The sequence below is a fragment of the Erinaceus europaeus genome, chromosome 19, assembly GCF_950295315.1.
Source record: "Erinaceus europaeus chromosome 19, mEriEur2.1, whole genome shotgun sequence".
Lineage (NCBI taxonomy): Eukaryota > Metazoa > Chordata > Mammalia > Eulipotyphla > Erinaceidae > Erinaceus > Erinaceus europaeus.
This window is the reverse complement of record NC_080180.1, coordinates 20,157,290-20,175,017: the sequence shown is the minus strand read 5'-3', so window position 1 is coordinate 20,175,017 and position 17,728 is coordinate 20,157,290. Positions and strand designations below refer to the sequence as shown.

General features: G+C 44.0%; 1 protein-coding gene across 3 annotated transcripts in view; it reads right to left on the bottom strand.

The window, feature by feature from the left end:
- Positions 1-17,728, bottom strand: part of NAV1 (neuron navigator 1) — a 282,750-nt gene that overhangs the window by 193,724 nt on the left and 71,298 nt on the right. For all 3 annotated transcript variants that reach the window (XM_060178529.1, XM_060178531.1, XM_060178530.1), the window contains exon 2: positions 13,054-13,780. In XM_060178529.1, coding sequence (XP_060034512.1) covers positions 13,054-13,757 — 704 coding nt within the window. In that variant the 5' untranslated portion in view covers positions 13,758-13,780. The remainder of the gene's footprint in view (positions 1-13,053; positions 13,781-17,728) is intronic.

The window sequence follows — 17,728 nt, the reverse complement described above, 5'->3', positions numbered from 1 at the left end:
CTCAGTGGGTAGACCAGAAGCTTTACCATGTACCAGGCCCTAACTTCAATTAGCATCAACAGGAGCACCATGGATAGCACCAAGGGTACCTCCATGGATGGTGGAGTGGTGCTCTCCTATCTACAGCCTCAAAAATGAATCGAGGCAGCTGGGGAAACAGCTTTACTGGTTCAGTGTTGGACTTTGCAAGCCTGAGGTTTCCCAGTTTGATCCCTGGCACTGCCTGTACCAGAGTGGAGCTCTGGCTTCTTCTGATCTTTCTGCCTCATGCAAAACTCCTTCTGTCATGTGTAATAAATCTTTAAGAAAAATACAGAAATGGGAGGAATTAGGTGGTAGCGCAGTGGGTTAAGCGCACGTGGCGTGAAGCACAAGGATTGGCCTAAGGATCCCAGTTTGAGCCCCCTGCTCCCCACCTGCAGGGGAGTCGCTTCACAGGTGGTGAAGCAGGTCTGCAGGTGTCTATCTTTCTCTCCCCCTCTGTCTTCTCCTCTCTCCATTTTTCTCTGTCCTATCCAACATTGACAACATCAATAACAACAACACTAATAACTACAACAATGATAAAAAAATAACAAGGGTTGGGGGTCGGGCGGTAGTGCAGTGGGTTAAGTGCACATGGCACAAAGCACAAGGACTGGTGTAAGGATCCTGGTTCAAGCCCCCGGCTCCCCACCTGCAGGGGAGTCACTTCACAAGCAGTGAAGCAGATCTGCAGGTGTCTATCTTTCTCTCCCCCTGTCTTCCCCTCCTCTCTCCATTTCTCTCTGTTCTATCCAACAACGACTCAATAACAACGATATACTAACCACAACAATGGTAAAACAACCAGGGTAACAAAAGGGGAAAAATGGCTTCCAGGAACAGTGGATTCATGGTGCAGGCACTGAGCCCCAGCAATAACCCTGGAGGCAAAAAAAAAAAAAAAAAACAAGGGCAACAAAAGGGAAAATAAATATAAATTTTTTAAAAAAAATCTTTAAAAAATACAGAAATGTAAAAAGTGGACTAAGAAGTGGTTTCATAGTACTAATATCATTACATGACACACAAATAAGTACAGAAATAAATGGGTGGATGGATGTTTCATGGAATGACATCTCACATGCCAATTGTTCAGCACAGTGGGACTCAGACAACATTGGCAATCTAGACCCTCCACGATCATGCAACTACTGTGGAGTGGGCTAGGTGAGGGTGCCTGGGCATGTGGGCAGCGCCTCCAATTCCAGGAGGGCAGTCTTCATCTCCCTGACCTCAGTCTGCCTCTCCCGTCCTCCTGCTCTGCCTCCCAGCCTCTCCAGCTTGAGCAGACAGCACCCTCCAATGTGGGTCAGACTGAGGCTGAGCCTGAGAGAAGAAAGCCAATATCCCTATACCTCTGACCCCATGAGCCAGCCCCTCAGAATTGTGTTCACAGGTCCATCTGAGAGGGTAGGGAAGTATCTAAGGGGGAGAGGAAGCCCTTGGCAAGGGGGAAAGGGCAGAAAGAGGCATATTGAAGCCAGGGGTACTTTATCAGGGGGCAGAGGGGAAGAAGGCTGCAGATCTGATGGACACAAACACTCCTGGATTCAGGAAGCAGGGATACCTAGGAGGGGCGTGGGTCATAGTCAGAGGAGACACAGGGGATGTGCGTCATTCAAAAGGACATGCTCAGGCTCCAGGCATGAGATGGCTGGAAGGGGAGGGCAGGGAGCCGGAAGGCTGAGAGACGTGCTCCCTGTTGGACTTGGGAGGGACACATGGTCCCCTCTGCTCCTGCCATCAATGGGGGAGCTCTGCAGAAGGCCAAGGGGCCAGGCGGGGGAGCAGATTTCCAGGAAAACAGGAGGCCTGTGGCTTCTGGGGACCAGATGGCACTTCCCTGGCTGTGAAACCCGAAAGAGGAGCCCAGCCTGGTCCTTGGCAGTGCTGGCCACAGTGGCGACTCTAGGCCTCATGGCACACTGGGTTCCCCATCTGGCCTCTGCAGTCACTGCGTGTGGGGATTCTTGGCCTTAATCTTCCCTTGCCTGATTCATGACCTACTCACAGCCCTAATCCAGGGGATCCAGGAGGAGGCCTGGGAGCTGGGATGGTGACAGAAACCCCCTTGGACGCCTGTGGAGAACTTTCCTATTTTCTTTCAAGACTAGATCGAAAAAGACAGAAAGGAAGAGAGAGCAGGAGAGACCCCAAAGCACTGCCCCACCCGTCATGAAGCTCCTTTGGTGCCTGGTGCTCCCCATGTAGTGTCGGGGGCTTGAACCTGGGTCCCTGAGCACAGTAAACCATGAGCTCTAGCAGGTGAGCCAGGAGTTGGCTCTGACACTTTTCTATTGCTCTTGAAAATGTGAACACATAGTCAATGTTTGCTGAGTGGAGCAAACACAGTTTAAGTTGCACTGAAATGTTTTGAAGAAAAAGTTCTAACCTTTTTGGGGAAATGTCAAGTTCTATATATACATACATGCCAGGGGATTTGGAGGGTAGGTAATGCAAAATCATAATGAATTCAAAATGCAGGAAATCAAAGAGGCAAAGCAAATCATAAAGCAACATTGTACTGCTGAGAAAAAGGCCCTTCAGGGATGTCTGCCTAAATTCCTGTTTCCTGATATTCTCTCATGCATTGAAGAGCCCACAAGAAGGCCGTGAGGGTTAATTATATTTCTGCATATTAAAAATGTCCAGTTCCAGGGCCAGAGAGATAGCATAATAGCTATGCAAATATATTTTCATGTCTGACGCTCTGAGGTACCAGGTTCATGCACTAGCACAACCATAAGCCAAAGCTGAGCATTGCTCTAGAAGGAGAATAAAAATAAAAGAAAGAAAGAAAGAAAGAAAAGAAAAAACAAAAAAAATTCCTTTGGTCATGAAGTTTGCAAGAAGTTCTGCAGAACTGGCAAGTTCACTATCTCACAGGCCATTTGTAAACCTCCCCTTGTTGGAAAGGCCTTCCTATTGAGCTGCGAATAGGTCTCTAACTAATCCACACCCCCCCCCATGAACCCATGAAGCTGACTCAGTTCTCTGGAAACACACCAAGTAAATCTACTTCATCTTATGACATGACAACCCTTCAAGTCTTTGAAAACAGTTCTTAGTTCTCTAGAAAGTTTTCTAAACTTTCCTTTTCCAAAAGGAAAAAAAAAAAAAAGCTGCTTCATTTCTTTTATCGTTCCTAGAACAACATTTTTTAAACACCCCCCCACCAACCTGTCAGTCTTTCTAAGTGAGTTCACCTGTGCCCTCTCAAATCATAGTATGGGGGGGCTGGGTGGTAGTGCAGAGGATTAAGCGCATATAAAACAAAGCACAAGCACCAGCTTAAAGATCCCAGTTCAAGCCCCCAGCTCCCCACCTGCAGGGGAGTTTCTTTACAAGCAGTGAAGCAGGTCTGCAAGTGTCTATCTTTCTCTCCCCCTCTCTGTCTTCCCCATCTCTCTCGATTTCTCTCTGTCCTATCCAAGAACAATGACAACAATGACAACAGTAACAATCACAACAATAATAAACAAGGGAACTTCCTGAGGTGGGGCTACGAGCAGCAGCAGCAGATCTCTTTCTCTCCTCTCCTCTCCAGGATCAACTAGGAATATCAAGGGAGACCACCTGGGACCTACAAGACAGGATTAGAACGACTATAGGAACCCACATAATCACCAGTGCAAACACATGTGGCTGGTGACAGAAAGGAGCCTAGGGAGAGATTAAGTGGCTGGTAACAGTCCAGCAGTTTACCAGTTGAGACACCACCTCCAGTCTGTTCCACCAACAAGGGGACAGCTGAAGGGAGGAGAGGACTCCCCTGAGACTCACCAAGTGCAACTCTGAGTCTACATTGCTACTGCCCTCAGAATCTGGGGCAGCGACAGGGAGGGACACCAGGGGACAGAGATCTAACCAGGAAACTCAGGAGAAGACCTATACCTTAGTGGCATAGCTGTGGGGCTGTGAAAGTCTCTTTGCATAACCACTGGATTATCTCTGCCACACCCTGCTTTATCTCTTGGTCAGGAGTCAGTAATTAAGCTGTAGTTTAAAAGCCCTCAGGCTCCCATAGCCTACAGGGAAGAAAAAGAGAAAAAAAAGAGGCTTTTAAACCACTGAGTTCCAACTCAGGGATTTAAATACTATTGAAGCAACTGTTAACTTCCACCACTGTGAACCCTTTAATTAACTTACTTAGACACAAGTCAATCCAGGCAAAGTATTCAGTAATTTGAAAAGTACTGATAAAGGGAACTCATAGCATAATATATAAAATGGTTAAAGCAACAAGAAGAAATATTGGAGAAACAAACCAGGACAAGAGTATACCTAAAAGCCCCTAAAAGAGTGAAGCACAAAATAACGGGTTCAACATCCAAACATTAGCTAAGGAAATAATCACAGGAGTGAGTAAAGAATTTGAAAGAATTGTAATCAGAAATACAGGAACAACAAATGAGACTCTGGAAGAAAACACTAACTATCTCAAGGTTATTAGAGAGCTGAAAGCTAAAATAGCTGAGCTAAGAACAAAACTAGCTGAACAAACACTATCAGAACAGGGTAGCAAAATAGATGAACTCCAGAAAACAGTAGAGGGCAGAGAGAATAAAATCAATGAGGCTGAAGACAGAATTAGCAAGATTGAGGATGAATTAGAGACAACTAAAAAAGAAGTAAGAGATCTCAAAAAGAGATTAAGAGATGCTAAAAACAACAACAGAGTCCTATGGGATGACTTCAAAAGAAACAATATACACATTATAGGCTTACCAGAGGAAGAAAGAGAGGGAGAGGAAGAAAGCATTCTTCAGGCCATAATAGCTGAAAACTTCTCTAGTCTAGACAACATCAAAGACATAAAGATTCAAGAAGCTCAGAGGGTCCCAAACAGAATTAACCCAGACTTAAAGACACCAAGACACATCATACTTAGAATGGAAAGGAATAATGATAAAGAAAGGATCCTGAAGGCTGCAAGAGAAAAACAGAGTCACCTACAGAGGAAAACCCATAAGATTAGCAGCAGACTTCTCCCCAAAAACACTCCAGGCCAGAAGAGAATGGCAAGATATCTATCGAGTGCTCAATGAGAAAGGCTTTCAACCAAGAATACTATATCCTGTTAGACTGTCATTCAAACTAGATGGAGGCATCAAAACCTTCTCAGACAAGCAACAGTTGAAGGAATCAACTATCACCAAGCCTCCCCTGAAAGAAGTTCTGAAAGGTCTTCTATAAAAGGTCTTCAGACCACCATAAACAGGACATATATCAGGACACTCTAAAACTCTACAAGAATGGCATTAAAATATCTTCAATCTTTGATATCAATAAATATCAATGGCCTGAATTCACCTATTAAAAGACACAGAGTAGGAAGATGGATCAGAAAATACAACCCCACAATATGCTGTCTACAGAAAACCCACCTAACTCAACAAGACGAACACAGACTTAAAGTGAAAGGATGGAAAACTATCATACAAGCCAATGGCCCACAAAAAAGGGCAGGAACAGCTATTCTCATATCTGACACGATAGACTTTAAAATAGTTAAGATTTTAAAAAGATAGGAATGGACACTACTTAATGCTCAGAGGATAAGTCAATCAAGAGGACTTAACAGTTATTAACATCTATGCACCCAATGAGAAGCAATCTAAATACAGCAAACTTCTACTGAAAGAGCTACAGCAGTATATTAACAGCAACACAATCATAGTAGGGGACTTCAACACCCCACTCTCTCAACTTGACAGATCATACAGGCAGAAAATCAATAAAGACATAAGGCAGCTAAACGAAGAGATAGGTAAACTAGAACTATTGGACATTTTCAGAGTCATTCATCCCAAAAAACTGGAATACACACCAAGGTGTCCAACAACAGATGAGTGGCTGAGCAAGTTGCGGTTTATATACACAATGGAACACTACTCAGCTGTAAAAAATGGTAACTTCACCGTTTTCAGCCGATCTTGGATGGACCTTGAAAAAATCATGTTGAGTGAAATAAGTGAGAAACAGAAGGATGAATATGGGATGATCTCACTCTTAGGCAGAAGTTGAAAAACAAGATCAGAAAAGAAAACACAAGTAGAACCTGAAATGGAATTGGCGTATTGCACCAAAGTAAAAGACTCTGGGGTGGGTGGGTGGGGAGAATACAGGTCCATGAAGGATGATAAATGATATAGTGGGGGTTGTATTGTTAAATGGGAAACTGGGGAATGTTATGCATGTACAAACTATTGTATTTACTGTTGAATGTAAAACATTAATTCCCCAATAAAGAAATAAATTTAAAAAAACAACAAGGGCAACAAAAGGGAATAAATAATGAATAAATATTTAAAAAAACAAAGAAAAAAAAGAGAAATTGGAATACACATTTTACTCAAATCCACATGGGTCATTCTCAAGGATAGACCAGATATTAGGCCACAAAGACAGCATCAGCCAATTCAAGAGCATTGAAATCATCCCAAGCATCTTCAATTATTAACATCTATGCACCCAATGAGAAGCCATCTAAATACATCAAATGTCTACTGAAAGAGCTACAGCAATATATTAACAGCAACACAGTAATAGTCGGGGATTTCAACACCCCACTCTCTCAACTTGACAGATAATCAAGGCAGAAAATCAATAAAGACATAAGGGAGCTCAATGAAGAGATAGATAAACTAGAACTATTGGACATTTTCAGAGTCATTCATCCCAAGAAACTAGAATACACATTTTACTCAAATCCACATGGGTCATTCTCAAGGATAGACCATTTGTTAGGACACAAAGACAGCATCAGAAAATTCAAGAGCATTGAAATCATCCCAAGCATCTTCTCAGACCACAGTGGAATTAAACTAACACTTAACAATCAACAAGAGATTAGTAATAGTCCCAAAATGTGGAAGCTCAACAGTACACTTCTTAACAACTTCTGGGTCAAAGAGGAAATAAAGGAAGAAATCAAAATGTTTCCAGAGTTCAATGAAAACGAAGACACAAACTATCAAAAATATTTGGGACACAGCTAAAGCAGTACTGAGAGGGAAGTTCATAGCTATACAAGCACACATTAGAAAACAAGAAAAAGCACAAATGAACAGCCTGATTGCACATCTTAAAGACCTAGAAGAAGAACAAAGGAAGGACATAAATCACTAAAGTTAGGGCAGAAATCAGTAACATTGAAAATAAGAAAACCATACAAAAAAATCAACTAAAGTAAATGTTGGTTCTTCGAAAGAGTGAACAAAATCGACAAACCTTTAGCCAGACTCACAAAACAAAAAAGGGAGAAGACCCAAATAAATTGGATAGTAAATGAAAGAGGAGATATCACAACAGACACCGCAGAAATTCAACATATCATGCGAGGCTTCTATGAACAACTATATGCCACCAAGCTAGAGAACCTGGAAGAAATGGACGATTTCCTAGATACCTACCAACTTCCAGAACTAAGTAAAGAGGAAGTGGATAACATGAACAGGCCCATCACAGCTAATGAAATTGAATCAGTTATCAAAAATCTCGACAAAAATAAAAGTCCTGGACCAGTTGGTTTTACAAATGAATTCTATAAAACTTTCAAAGAAGAACTAATACCTCTACTTTTAAAAGTCTTCCAGAAGATTAAAGACACTGGAATACTCCCTGCCAGCTTCTATGAAGCCAACATCACTCTGATACCAAAAGCAGACAGGGACACAACCAAAAAAGAAAACTACAGACCAATATCTCTGATGAACATAGATGTGAAAATATTGAACAAAATTCTAGCCAACCAGATACAGCAGTATATTAAAAAGATTGTTCATCATGACCAAGTGGGGTTTATCCCAGCCATGCAAGGTTGGTTTAATATACGTAAATCAATCAGTGTGATCCACCAATCAACAAAAGCAAGACCAAAAACCACATGGTCATATCAATAGATGCAGAGAAAGCCTTTGACAAAATACAACATCTCTTTATGATCAAAACACTACAAAAAATGGGAATAGATGGAAAATTCCTGAATATAGTGGAGTCTCTATATAGCAAACCTACAGCCAACATCATACTCAATGGTGAAAAACTGGAAGCATTTCCACTCAGATCAGGTACTAGACAGGGCTGCCCACTATCACCATTACTATTTAACATAGTGTTGGAAGTTCTTGCCATAGCAATCAGGCAGAGGCAAGGAATTAAAGGGATACAGATTGGAAGAGAAGTCAAACTCTCCTTATTTGCAGATGACATGATAGTATACATGGAAAAACCTAAGGAATCCAGCAAGAAGCTTTTGGAAATCATCAGGCAGTAAAGTAAGGTGTCAGGCTACAAAATTAACATTCAAAAGTGGCATTCCTCTATGCAAACACTAAGAAGAAATTGAGATCCAGATATCAATTCCTTTTACTATAGCAACAAAAACAATAAAATATCTAGGAGTAAATCTAACCAAAGAAATGAAAGACTTGTATACTAAAAATTATGAGTCACTACTCAAAGAAATTGAAAAAGACACAAAGAAGTGGAAAGATATTCCATGTTCATGGGTTGGAAGAATTAACATCATCAGAATGAATATATTGCCCAGAGCCATCTACAAATTTAATGCTATCCCCATCAAGATCCCAAGCACATTTTTCAGGAGAATAGAAAAAAATGCTACAAATGTTTATCTGGAACCAGAAAAGACCTAGAATTGCCAAAACAATCTTGAGAAGAAAGAACAGAACCGGAGGCATCACACTCCCAGATCTCAAACTGTATTCTAGGGCCACTGTCATCAAAACTGCTTGGTACTGGAGCATGAATGGACACACTGACCAATGGAATAGAATTGAGAGCCCAGAAATGAGGCCCACACCTATGCACATCTAATCTTTGACAAAGGTGCCCAGACTATTAAATGGGGAAAGCAGAATCTCTTCAATAAATGGTGTTGGAAACAATAGGTTGAAACATGCAGAAGAATGAAACTGAATCACTGTATTTAACCAAATACAAAGTAAATTCCAAGTGGATCAATGACTTGGATGTTAGACCACAAACTATCAGATACTTAGAGGAAAATATTGGCAGAACTCTTTTCCGCATAAATTTTAAAGATATCTTCAATGAAACGAATCCAATTACAAGGAAGACTAAGGCAAGTATAAACCTATGGGACTACATCAAATTAAAAAGCTTCTTCACAGCAAAAGAAACCACTACCCAAAACAAGAGACCCCTTACAGAATGCGAGAAGATCTTTACATGCCATACATCAGACAAGAGTTTAATAACCAACATATATAAAGAGCTTGCCAAACTCAACAACAAGACAACAAATAACCCCATCCAAAAATGGGGGGGAGGACATGGAAAGAATATTCACCACAGAAGAGATCCAAAAGGCTGAGAAACACATGAAAAAATGCTCCAAGTCTCTGATTGTCAGAGAAATGCAAATAAAGACAACAATGAGATACCACTTCCCTGCTGTGAGAATGTCATACATCATAAAAGGTAACAGCAGCAAATGCTGGAGAGGGTGTAAGAGGGTCAAAGGAACCCTCCTGCACTGCTGGTAGGAATGTCAATTGGTCCAACCTCTGTGGAGAACAGTCTGGAGAACTCTCAGAAGGCTAGAAATTGACCTACAATTCCTGCTATTCCTCTCCTGGGGAATATATCCTAAGGAACCCAACACATCCATACAAAAAGATCTGTGTACACATATGTTCTTGGCAGCACAATCTATAATGGCCAAAACCTGGAAGCAACCCAGGTGTCCAACAACAGATGAGTGGCTGAGCAAGTTGTGGTTTATATACACAATGGAATACTACTCAGCTGTAAAAAATGGTGACTTCACCATTTTCAGCCGATCTTGGATGGACCTTGAAAAATTCATGTTATGTGAAATAAGTCAGAAACAGAAAGATGAATATGGGATGATCTCACTCTCAGGAAGAAGTGGAAAAACAAGATCAGAAAAGAAAACACAAGTAGAACCTGAAATGGAATTGGCATATCACACCAAAGTAAAAGACTCTGGGGTGGGTGGGTGGGGAGAATACAGGTCCATGAAGGATGATAAATGACATAGTGGGGGTTGTATTGTTAAATGGGAAACTGGGGAATGTTATGCATGTACAGACTATTGTATTTATTGTTGAATGTAAAACATTAATTCCCAATTAAAGAAATTAAAATAATAATAATAACAATAATAATAAACAAGGGTAACAAAAGGGAAAAAATAGCCTCCAGGAGCAGTGGATTCTTGGTGCAGGCACTGAGCCCCAGTGATAACCCTGGAGGCAAAAAAAAAAAAAAATCATGGTGACTCACCTGGTAGAGACCTCCTCCTCCCTCTTCCTCCTTCTCCCTGAGAGAAATTGAGAGAGGAGGGGAAGACAGAGAGGGGGAGAGAAAGATAGACACCTGCAGACACCACATGAGAGTACCCTGGTTCAAGCCCCCCAGTTGCCATCTATAAGGGGGAAGCTTCACAAGTGTAGAGCAGTACTACAGGTGTCTACGTATCTCTGTCTCTCACCCCCTATTTTAAAAAAAATGGAGTAGAAAAATCGGTCACTGGAAACACTATACCTCAGCAATAACTCTGGTGGTAAAACAATTAAGAATAAAGTATAGTGTTCAGACTGGATGCAATTCTCTAAACGGAGCCAGAATGCATGCAGAATATGTAGAGTGGCCAGCTTCCATTTCCTGGACCCCTAAGAGCCATCACTGTGGTCTGAGTGCCATAGACTTCAGAGACTTGAGTCACATTAACATCGGGGGTCCCTGGCGTCCAGAGAATGAGGTACAAGCTTCTTTCTACCCCAAATATCAGTGGTTGTGCTCACATAAGCAGAGGAAAAAAAACAAGAACAGGAAGTTAGGTACTTAAATTGCATGGTCACATTTCTGAACTAGGTAACAGCGAGTCATTCAAACTTAGTTTTCTTAATGCAGTCACTTGCTTGGAGAGTTCTCTTCTTACTGTAAAAGCAGAGTTGATGCAAGTGTTTGTTTTTCTCTGCACTCAACTCATTGTGTCTGAAGGAAGCTAGAGAAACTAGCTGCCTGACCACTTTTTCTTTTTTTTTTTAAATTAAAAAAAATTTATTTCTTTATTGGGGAATTAATATTTTACATTCAACAGTAAATACAATAGTTTGTTCATGCATAACATTCCCCAGTTTCCCATTTAACAATACAACCCCCACTATGTCATTTATCATCCTTCATGGACCTGTATTCTCCCCACCCACCCACCCCAGAGTCTTTTACTTTGGTGTGATATGCCAATTCCATTTCAGGTTCTACTTGTGTTTTCTTTTCTGATCTTGTTTTTCCACTTCTTCCTGAGAGTGAGATCATCCCATATTCATCTTTCTGTTTCTGACTTATTTCACATAACATGAATTTTTCAAGGTCCATCCAAGATCGGCTGAAAATGGTGAAGTCACCATTTTTTACAGCTGAGTAGTATTCCATTGTGTATATAAACCACAACTTGCTCAGCCACTCATCTGTTGTTGGACACCTGGGTTGCTTCCAGGTTTTGGCCATTATAGATTGTGCTGCCAAGAACATATGTGTACACAGATCTTTTTGTATGGATGTGTTGGGTTCCTTAGGATATATTCCCCAGGAGAGGAATAGCAGGAATTGTAGGTCAATTTCTAGCCTTCTGAGAGTTCTCCAGACTGTTCTCCACAGAGGTTGGACCAATTGACATTCCTACCAGCAGTGCAGGAGGGTTCCTTTGACCCTCTTACACCCTCTCCAGCATTTGCTGCTGTTACCTTTTATGATGTATGACATTCTCACAGCAGGGAAGTGGTATCTCATTGTTGTCTTTATTTGCATTTCTCTGACAATCAGAGACTTGGAGCATTTTTTCATGTGTTTCTCAGCCTTTTGGATCTCTTCTGTGGTGAATATTCTTTCCATGTCCTCCCCCCATTTTTGGATGGGGTTATTTGTTGTCTTGTTGTTGAGTTTGGCAAGCTCTTTATATATGTTGGTTATTAAACTCTTGTCTGATGTATGGCATGTAAAGATCTTCTCGCATTAATTAATTTTCTCCTATATTTATTTATTTATTTTCCTTTTTGTTGCCCTTGTTGTTTCATTGTTGTTGTAGTTGGTGTTGTCGTTGTTGGATAGGACAGAGAGAAATGGAGAGAGGAGGGGAAGACAGAGAGGGGGAGAGAAAGATAGACACCTGCAGACCTGCTACACCTCCTGTGAAGCGACTCCCCTGCAGGTGGGGAGCTGGGGGGCTTGAACCAGGATCCTTACGCTGGTCCTTGAGCTTCATGCCATGTGTGCTTAACCCGCTGTGCTACCGCCCAACTCCCATTCTCACATTTTTTATTTGTGATTAATAGTGGGTTACAAGATTATAAGATTATAGTATATAGTTCCAGACCACACCCACCACCAAATTCTGTGTCTCCACCCTCCCGCTTAACATTTAATTAATTTTTATTATCTTCATTTTAATTTATTAGAGACAGCCAGAAATTGAGAGGGAAGGGGGTGATAGAGAGGGAGAGAGACAACTTGTGAAGCTTTCCCTGCAGGTGGGGACCAGGGGACTTGAACCCAGGTCCTTGCGCATTGTAACATGTGTGCTCAACCAGGTGAGCCACTCCCTGGCCCTACACTTAATTTATTGTTAATGACAGATAGACACAAAGAGAAAGATGCACAAAAGGAGGAAGGGAGGGAGAGAGACAGAGCACTGCTCAGCTCTGGCTTATGGTGGTGCTGGGGGATTGAACTTGGGATCTTGGAGTCTCAGGCATGAGTCTTTTGCAAAGCCATTATGCTGCCATCCCAGCCCTAGAAATGGGCATTTTAGGGGTGCCTTCCACACAGCCTTCTTATATATTGAGAAAGATCCATTTCAGCACTGGGGAATTGGGGGGGGGCTATAGAGGTGGGGAAACCCTACCTCTGTAGCCTACCCCTCCCACAATTCCTTCAAGTTTCTATTCTCCAGGTTTCCCCCAGCTTCCCATCATCAAGCACCTCCTCAACCCCACCCCTTGCTCCCCAACTCACCTGTACTGGAAGGGGGCCACAGTGGCCATGACAGGTGGGCTCTGTTGATGGACTGAGGAGAAGCTGATGGCTCCGGGCGCCGGGGAGGGCCGTTTGCTTGGCCCAGGGCTGCAGGTGGGTGAGGAGGCCCCTGAAGCTGCCTCATCATCAGGATCCGAAGGCCTGGAGATCCCCACACCCCTGTAACTTCCATCTGTTGGATCTTTTCCTAGGCAGCTAGGTGGCTTGCGACCTCTGGGAGCTCCTGGTATTTGTGTTTCTCCAAGAGAACTGGTCCGAGGTGGGCTCCTTCCCCGAGTCTGGCAGACTGGAATCCCTTCCTGGACTGCCTTCTTCTTCCCCTGAGGGCCCTGTATCTCCCCAACTTTTCTGGACCCAGCCCAGCTGGAGAGGGTAGCTTTGGGGGTGGCCCTGGGACTGCTCCATGGGGAGCTGGAAAGGCTGTCCCCAACCTCAGCTGAAGCCTTGGAGGAGCCTCTCCCCCGGGTGGTGCGAGGAGAGGAGCTTCTGGAAGGGCCTGCGGCCTTGCCTGGTCTTGGAGAGACTGCTCTCTGGGGGCTCAGGGCCAGGCCGGCCTGACGCGGCCGCAGCTGGGGTGAGGTGCCAGGCGTGTGACTCCGGGACTGGGAGGCAGGTCGAGGAACCGGGATGGAGGAGGCATAGTGGGCACGGCTGGCAGAGTTGACATTGGCCATCCCATTCATGGTCAGCGCTGTGCTCTCCTGCCCTGTGGAGAGAGGAGAGAAGCCCATGAGGCGCGTCCCTGAGACCCTTATAGTGAGGCCACACTATCAAAGGCTGCCTGCCTTTCCCCTGTCCCCTGAAAGGCTGCTCTGGAGGCTTGTGTGCAAACACATGAGAGAACTTTGTGAACTCAACATGCTGCCTTCATATTAGGGCGTCATCCGACTTTCCTGGACTCCATCCCCATCCACTGATCAGGGCCACACTCTTCTTGAAGACTTTTCAGTGTACCCTGCTTCTAGAACATTCTACCCCAGTGAACAACTCTTCTCCCTGCATGTTCCTTGTACTTGTCACTGAATCCTGCTCCTGGATGTCCCCCACAATGCCCCCCCTCTTTTTTTTCTTTTATTGCCACCAGTGTACAGTGGGGCTCCACTGCTCCTAGCAGCCTTTTTTTTTTTTTTTTTTTCCTATTTTAATTGATAGGACAAAGAGAAAATGAGAAGGGAGTGGAAGATAAAGAGTGATAGAGAATGAGAAACACCTGCAGACCTATTTCACCACCACTCATGAAACATCCCCGTGCAGGTGGGGAGTGGGGGGCTGGAACATTGGTCCTGTGCATGGTAATGTGCACTCAATTGGGTACACTACCATCCGACCCCAGGATGTCTCTCCAGTAAAAAGGAACCTTCCAGATCCCATTGGTTCTAAAAGCAGGGTAGCCGATCACAAGTTCCCCAAATCCCAAGCTTGTAGACCACACCCCTAGGCCCTGCCACTTGAGTCACATGGTGGGTCCTCCTCACTGAGGCCTTGCTCCTGGCCCCTCCTTTTTCAGTTGTTGGAGGTGTGAGTACATGGTTTCTTGCCTTACTTCCTAGCTCATTCCTTCCTTACCAAGCCCCTGCTGTGGCTAGAGTGACCTCTGCATTCTTCTTCTTCTAGCGTTTGCCAGAAGAAGAAGAAGAAGAAGAAGAAAGCTGCATTCTCCTCTGGATTCAGACACAGATATTCCACCTTTAGATCAAGGCAGAGCCCTCCGGCACTCCTGCCCCTTGCCCCCAGCACCTGATCTCTTCTCTTCCAAAAACTTGACCCATTAACCACACATCTTGTTCTTGAGTCTCTCCTCCCTGCCATGCTAATTTATGAATTAATTGATCTATTAATCACTTTCACTCCAGAGAGAATTTAAATTTGAATTGGGTACAAAGACCCAAGCAATCAATTGCAAATAGATTAAAGAGTTAAATGTAGCAAATGAAACCATAAAAGAATGTGCAGAACACATGCATGAAATGTTTCCATAGTTTTGTTGTGGGAAAGGCTACTTGAAGTCTCAAAGGCATAATCATAAAGGAAAACGTGGACAGATTGGAATGTACAAAGAACAAAGTCTCTATACGAACATAAAAGTACTTTCAAAAGGTTTGAGTCATCAATAAACTATATAAAAATACTTACAGCACATATGAGAGACAAGGAGTTAATACCTTTCCATGTGGGGAGTTCTGCCAAATCAATAATAAAACACAAACACTCCCTAGAATGGGAAGAGACTTGAATAAGAAATGCACTAAATAACAAATACAACTGGGCAAACTGAAAGTGAAAGGTTTCATTTACATGGAGGAGATGCAGATAAAACAAGTCATTCATTTGTTATCAAATCTACTTTTTTTTTTTTTTTTTTTTAGAAAAGTATAGTACCCAGCAAGGGAACCAGACCCTTATATACATACCAGACCTAAAAATGTTTCCTAGGAAGATGATGAAAGATGTGTGTAAAGATTTGAACACATGGAAAATGCTTAAGGTGACTCCCAAAGATCAGCCTGATGATAGAGGTGGAGGGCACACATGGCTCATCCACTGAGGCCCCTGGGAGGCCTCCTTCAGATGAGGAGAGAGCTGTCAGCAAGGACCCAGGAGTAGCTCCTGGCTGCTGCTGATCTTCCACCCTCACCTTCGACCCTGGGCCAGGGCCAGTTACAAGCAAAACTACAAGAAGTCAATGTACGCTCTTGAGTGTTGATGGATTTCTACAACTACAGCTTGAAATGTGAGAGTCCCTGCTTACAGGATCACCATACTGACAGCTAAAAGAGAAATTCCGGGCAGGGGTAGATAGCATAATGGTTATGCAAAGAGACTCTTCATGTCTGAGGCTCCAAAGTCCCAGGCTCAATCCCCTGCCCCATCATAAGCCAGAGCCGAGTAGTGCTCTGGTTTAAAAAGAGAGAGAGGGGAGTCAGGTGGTAGCGCAGTGGGTTAAGCACAGGTGGCGCAAAGCACAAGGGCCTGTGTAAGGATCCCTGTTCGAGCCCCCCGATCTCCACCTGCAGGGGAATCGCTTCGTTGGCAGTGAAGCAGGTCTGCAGGTGTCTATCTTTCTTTCCCCCTCTGTGTCCTCCCCTCCTCTCTCCATTTCTCTGTCTTATCCAACAACGACGATGACAATAATAACTACAACAATAAAACAACAAGGGCAACAAAAGGGAACAAATAAATAAACATCTGAGAGAGAGAGAGAGAGATTCCATGCCCTTCCTCCTTCCCTCTCATTTGTATTGTCATGACTTGATATTACTACTGATTGAATCAAAACAAACCCACTCCTCAAGCCAAGAGGGACAGCCAAACCATGTATATTTATTCAGGGCACCATAGCCAGCTTGTCTCCCCCATCCCAGTGGCTGCCCACCTCTGGACCCACAAGGTCACATTTAAGTCTTGTCTATCTCTTGCTTCCTCCCCCTTCACCTGAGGCTACTCCCACCCACTCACCAGGACACAGACTAGAAGGACACTATGCCTACTCATAGCCTCCCAAACTGGGCATCCTCAGGCCAAGCATGGCAAGGACAGTCCCAAGCAGAGGCTTAGAAGCACTTTCATAGTGGAATCTCAGAAGGTATCAAGCAGGTACTGCCCGCAGCTCTGAGGATTTGGGTAAATTGCTCAACTTCCTCATGCCCAGTCTATACAACGAAGGTCGGATGAAACCCCAGGTTTGACCCCTGGCACCACATATGCCAGAGCTGAGCTTTGGTCTTTCTCTGGAAATAAATCCTTAAATCTAGAAACCACAGTCAGCAGTCAGGCAGAGAGACAGTCTTTAAGACAAAAAGAGGACACTAGCAGACTTGAGGGGGTGCAGTGAAAGAAGTGTTGGCCTCACAAGCATGAGGTCCTGAGTTCGAGCCTCAGTATCGCATGTATCAGAGTAATGATCTCTTTCTAATTAATTAATTAAAAAGAAATAGCATGCTTTCATGTGAAGTCAGAATTCTCCCTCAGCAGAGATGAGAGTGGACTGTCTTTGTCACCACCCAGTCATCCCACCTTCAGCTGCCACAGTGACAGTGCCAGACACACGGGTGGGAATCTGCTCAGACACATGCGGCTCTGAACCACTGACCTTGGCCTCCAGTGCAGAGCTAGGCCACACACTGACCATCCGAGCTGCCCACTGACCCCCTTGGAAAGGCCCAAGTCCACGACCCCAGTTCGGCCATAGCAGTGAGATGTCAGCGGCACATTTCAGGCTGGATTCCAGTGCTGGTTTAGTGCCACAAGGCGCATTTTTGCTCAACACTGCCCCAGTCACCATGTGTGGGGACAAAGCCATGTCAACACCCTACTACCCCCCACAGCTGTAAGGAGTCCAGTACTGCAGCTGGCTTGCATAGTGTCTCTCCCAGGAGCTGCTCCCCACCCAGGCTGCATGGTACCCGGGACTCCTGGGAGCCACACCTACCTCGTCCTTTGGGCTCCAGCTCTGCAGTCCTCCCATCTATGATCAGTTGGACTCCAGCCCCAAGAGCCTCCAAGAGGTTCTGAGAGCCCCTGAGAACCAAGGCCCAGGCAGGTAGGCTGCTCCTACAGCACTTACTAATGGAGCAGATGAGAGGCAGCTGCTGCTTTTATTCCATCATCATTTTTTCAAAAGCTTGATGGGGGAGGATTGTAAAACTTCAGTGTT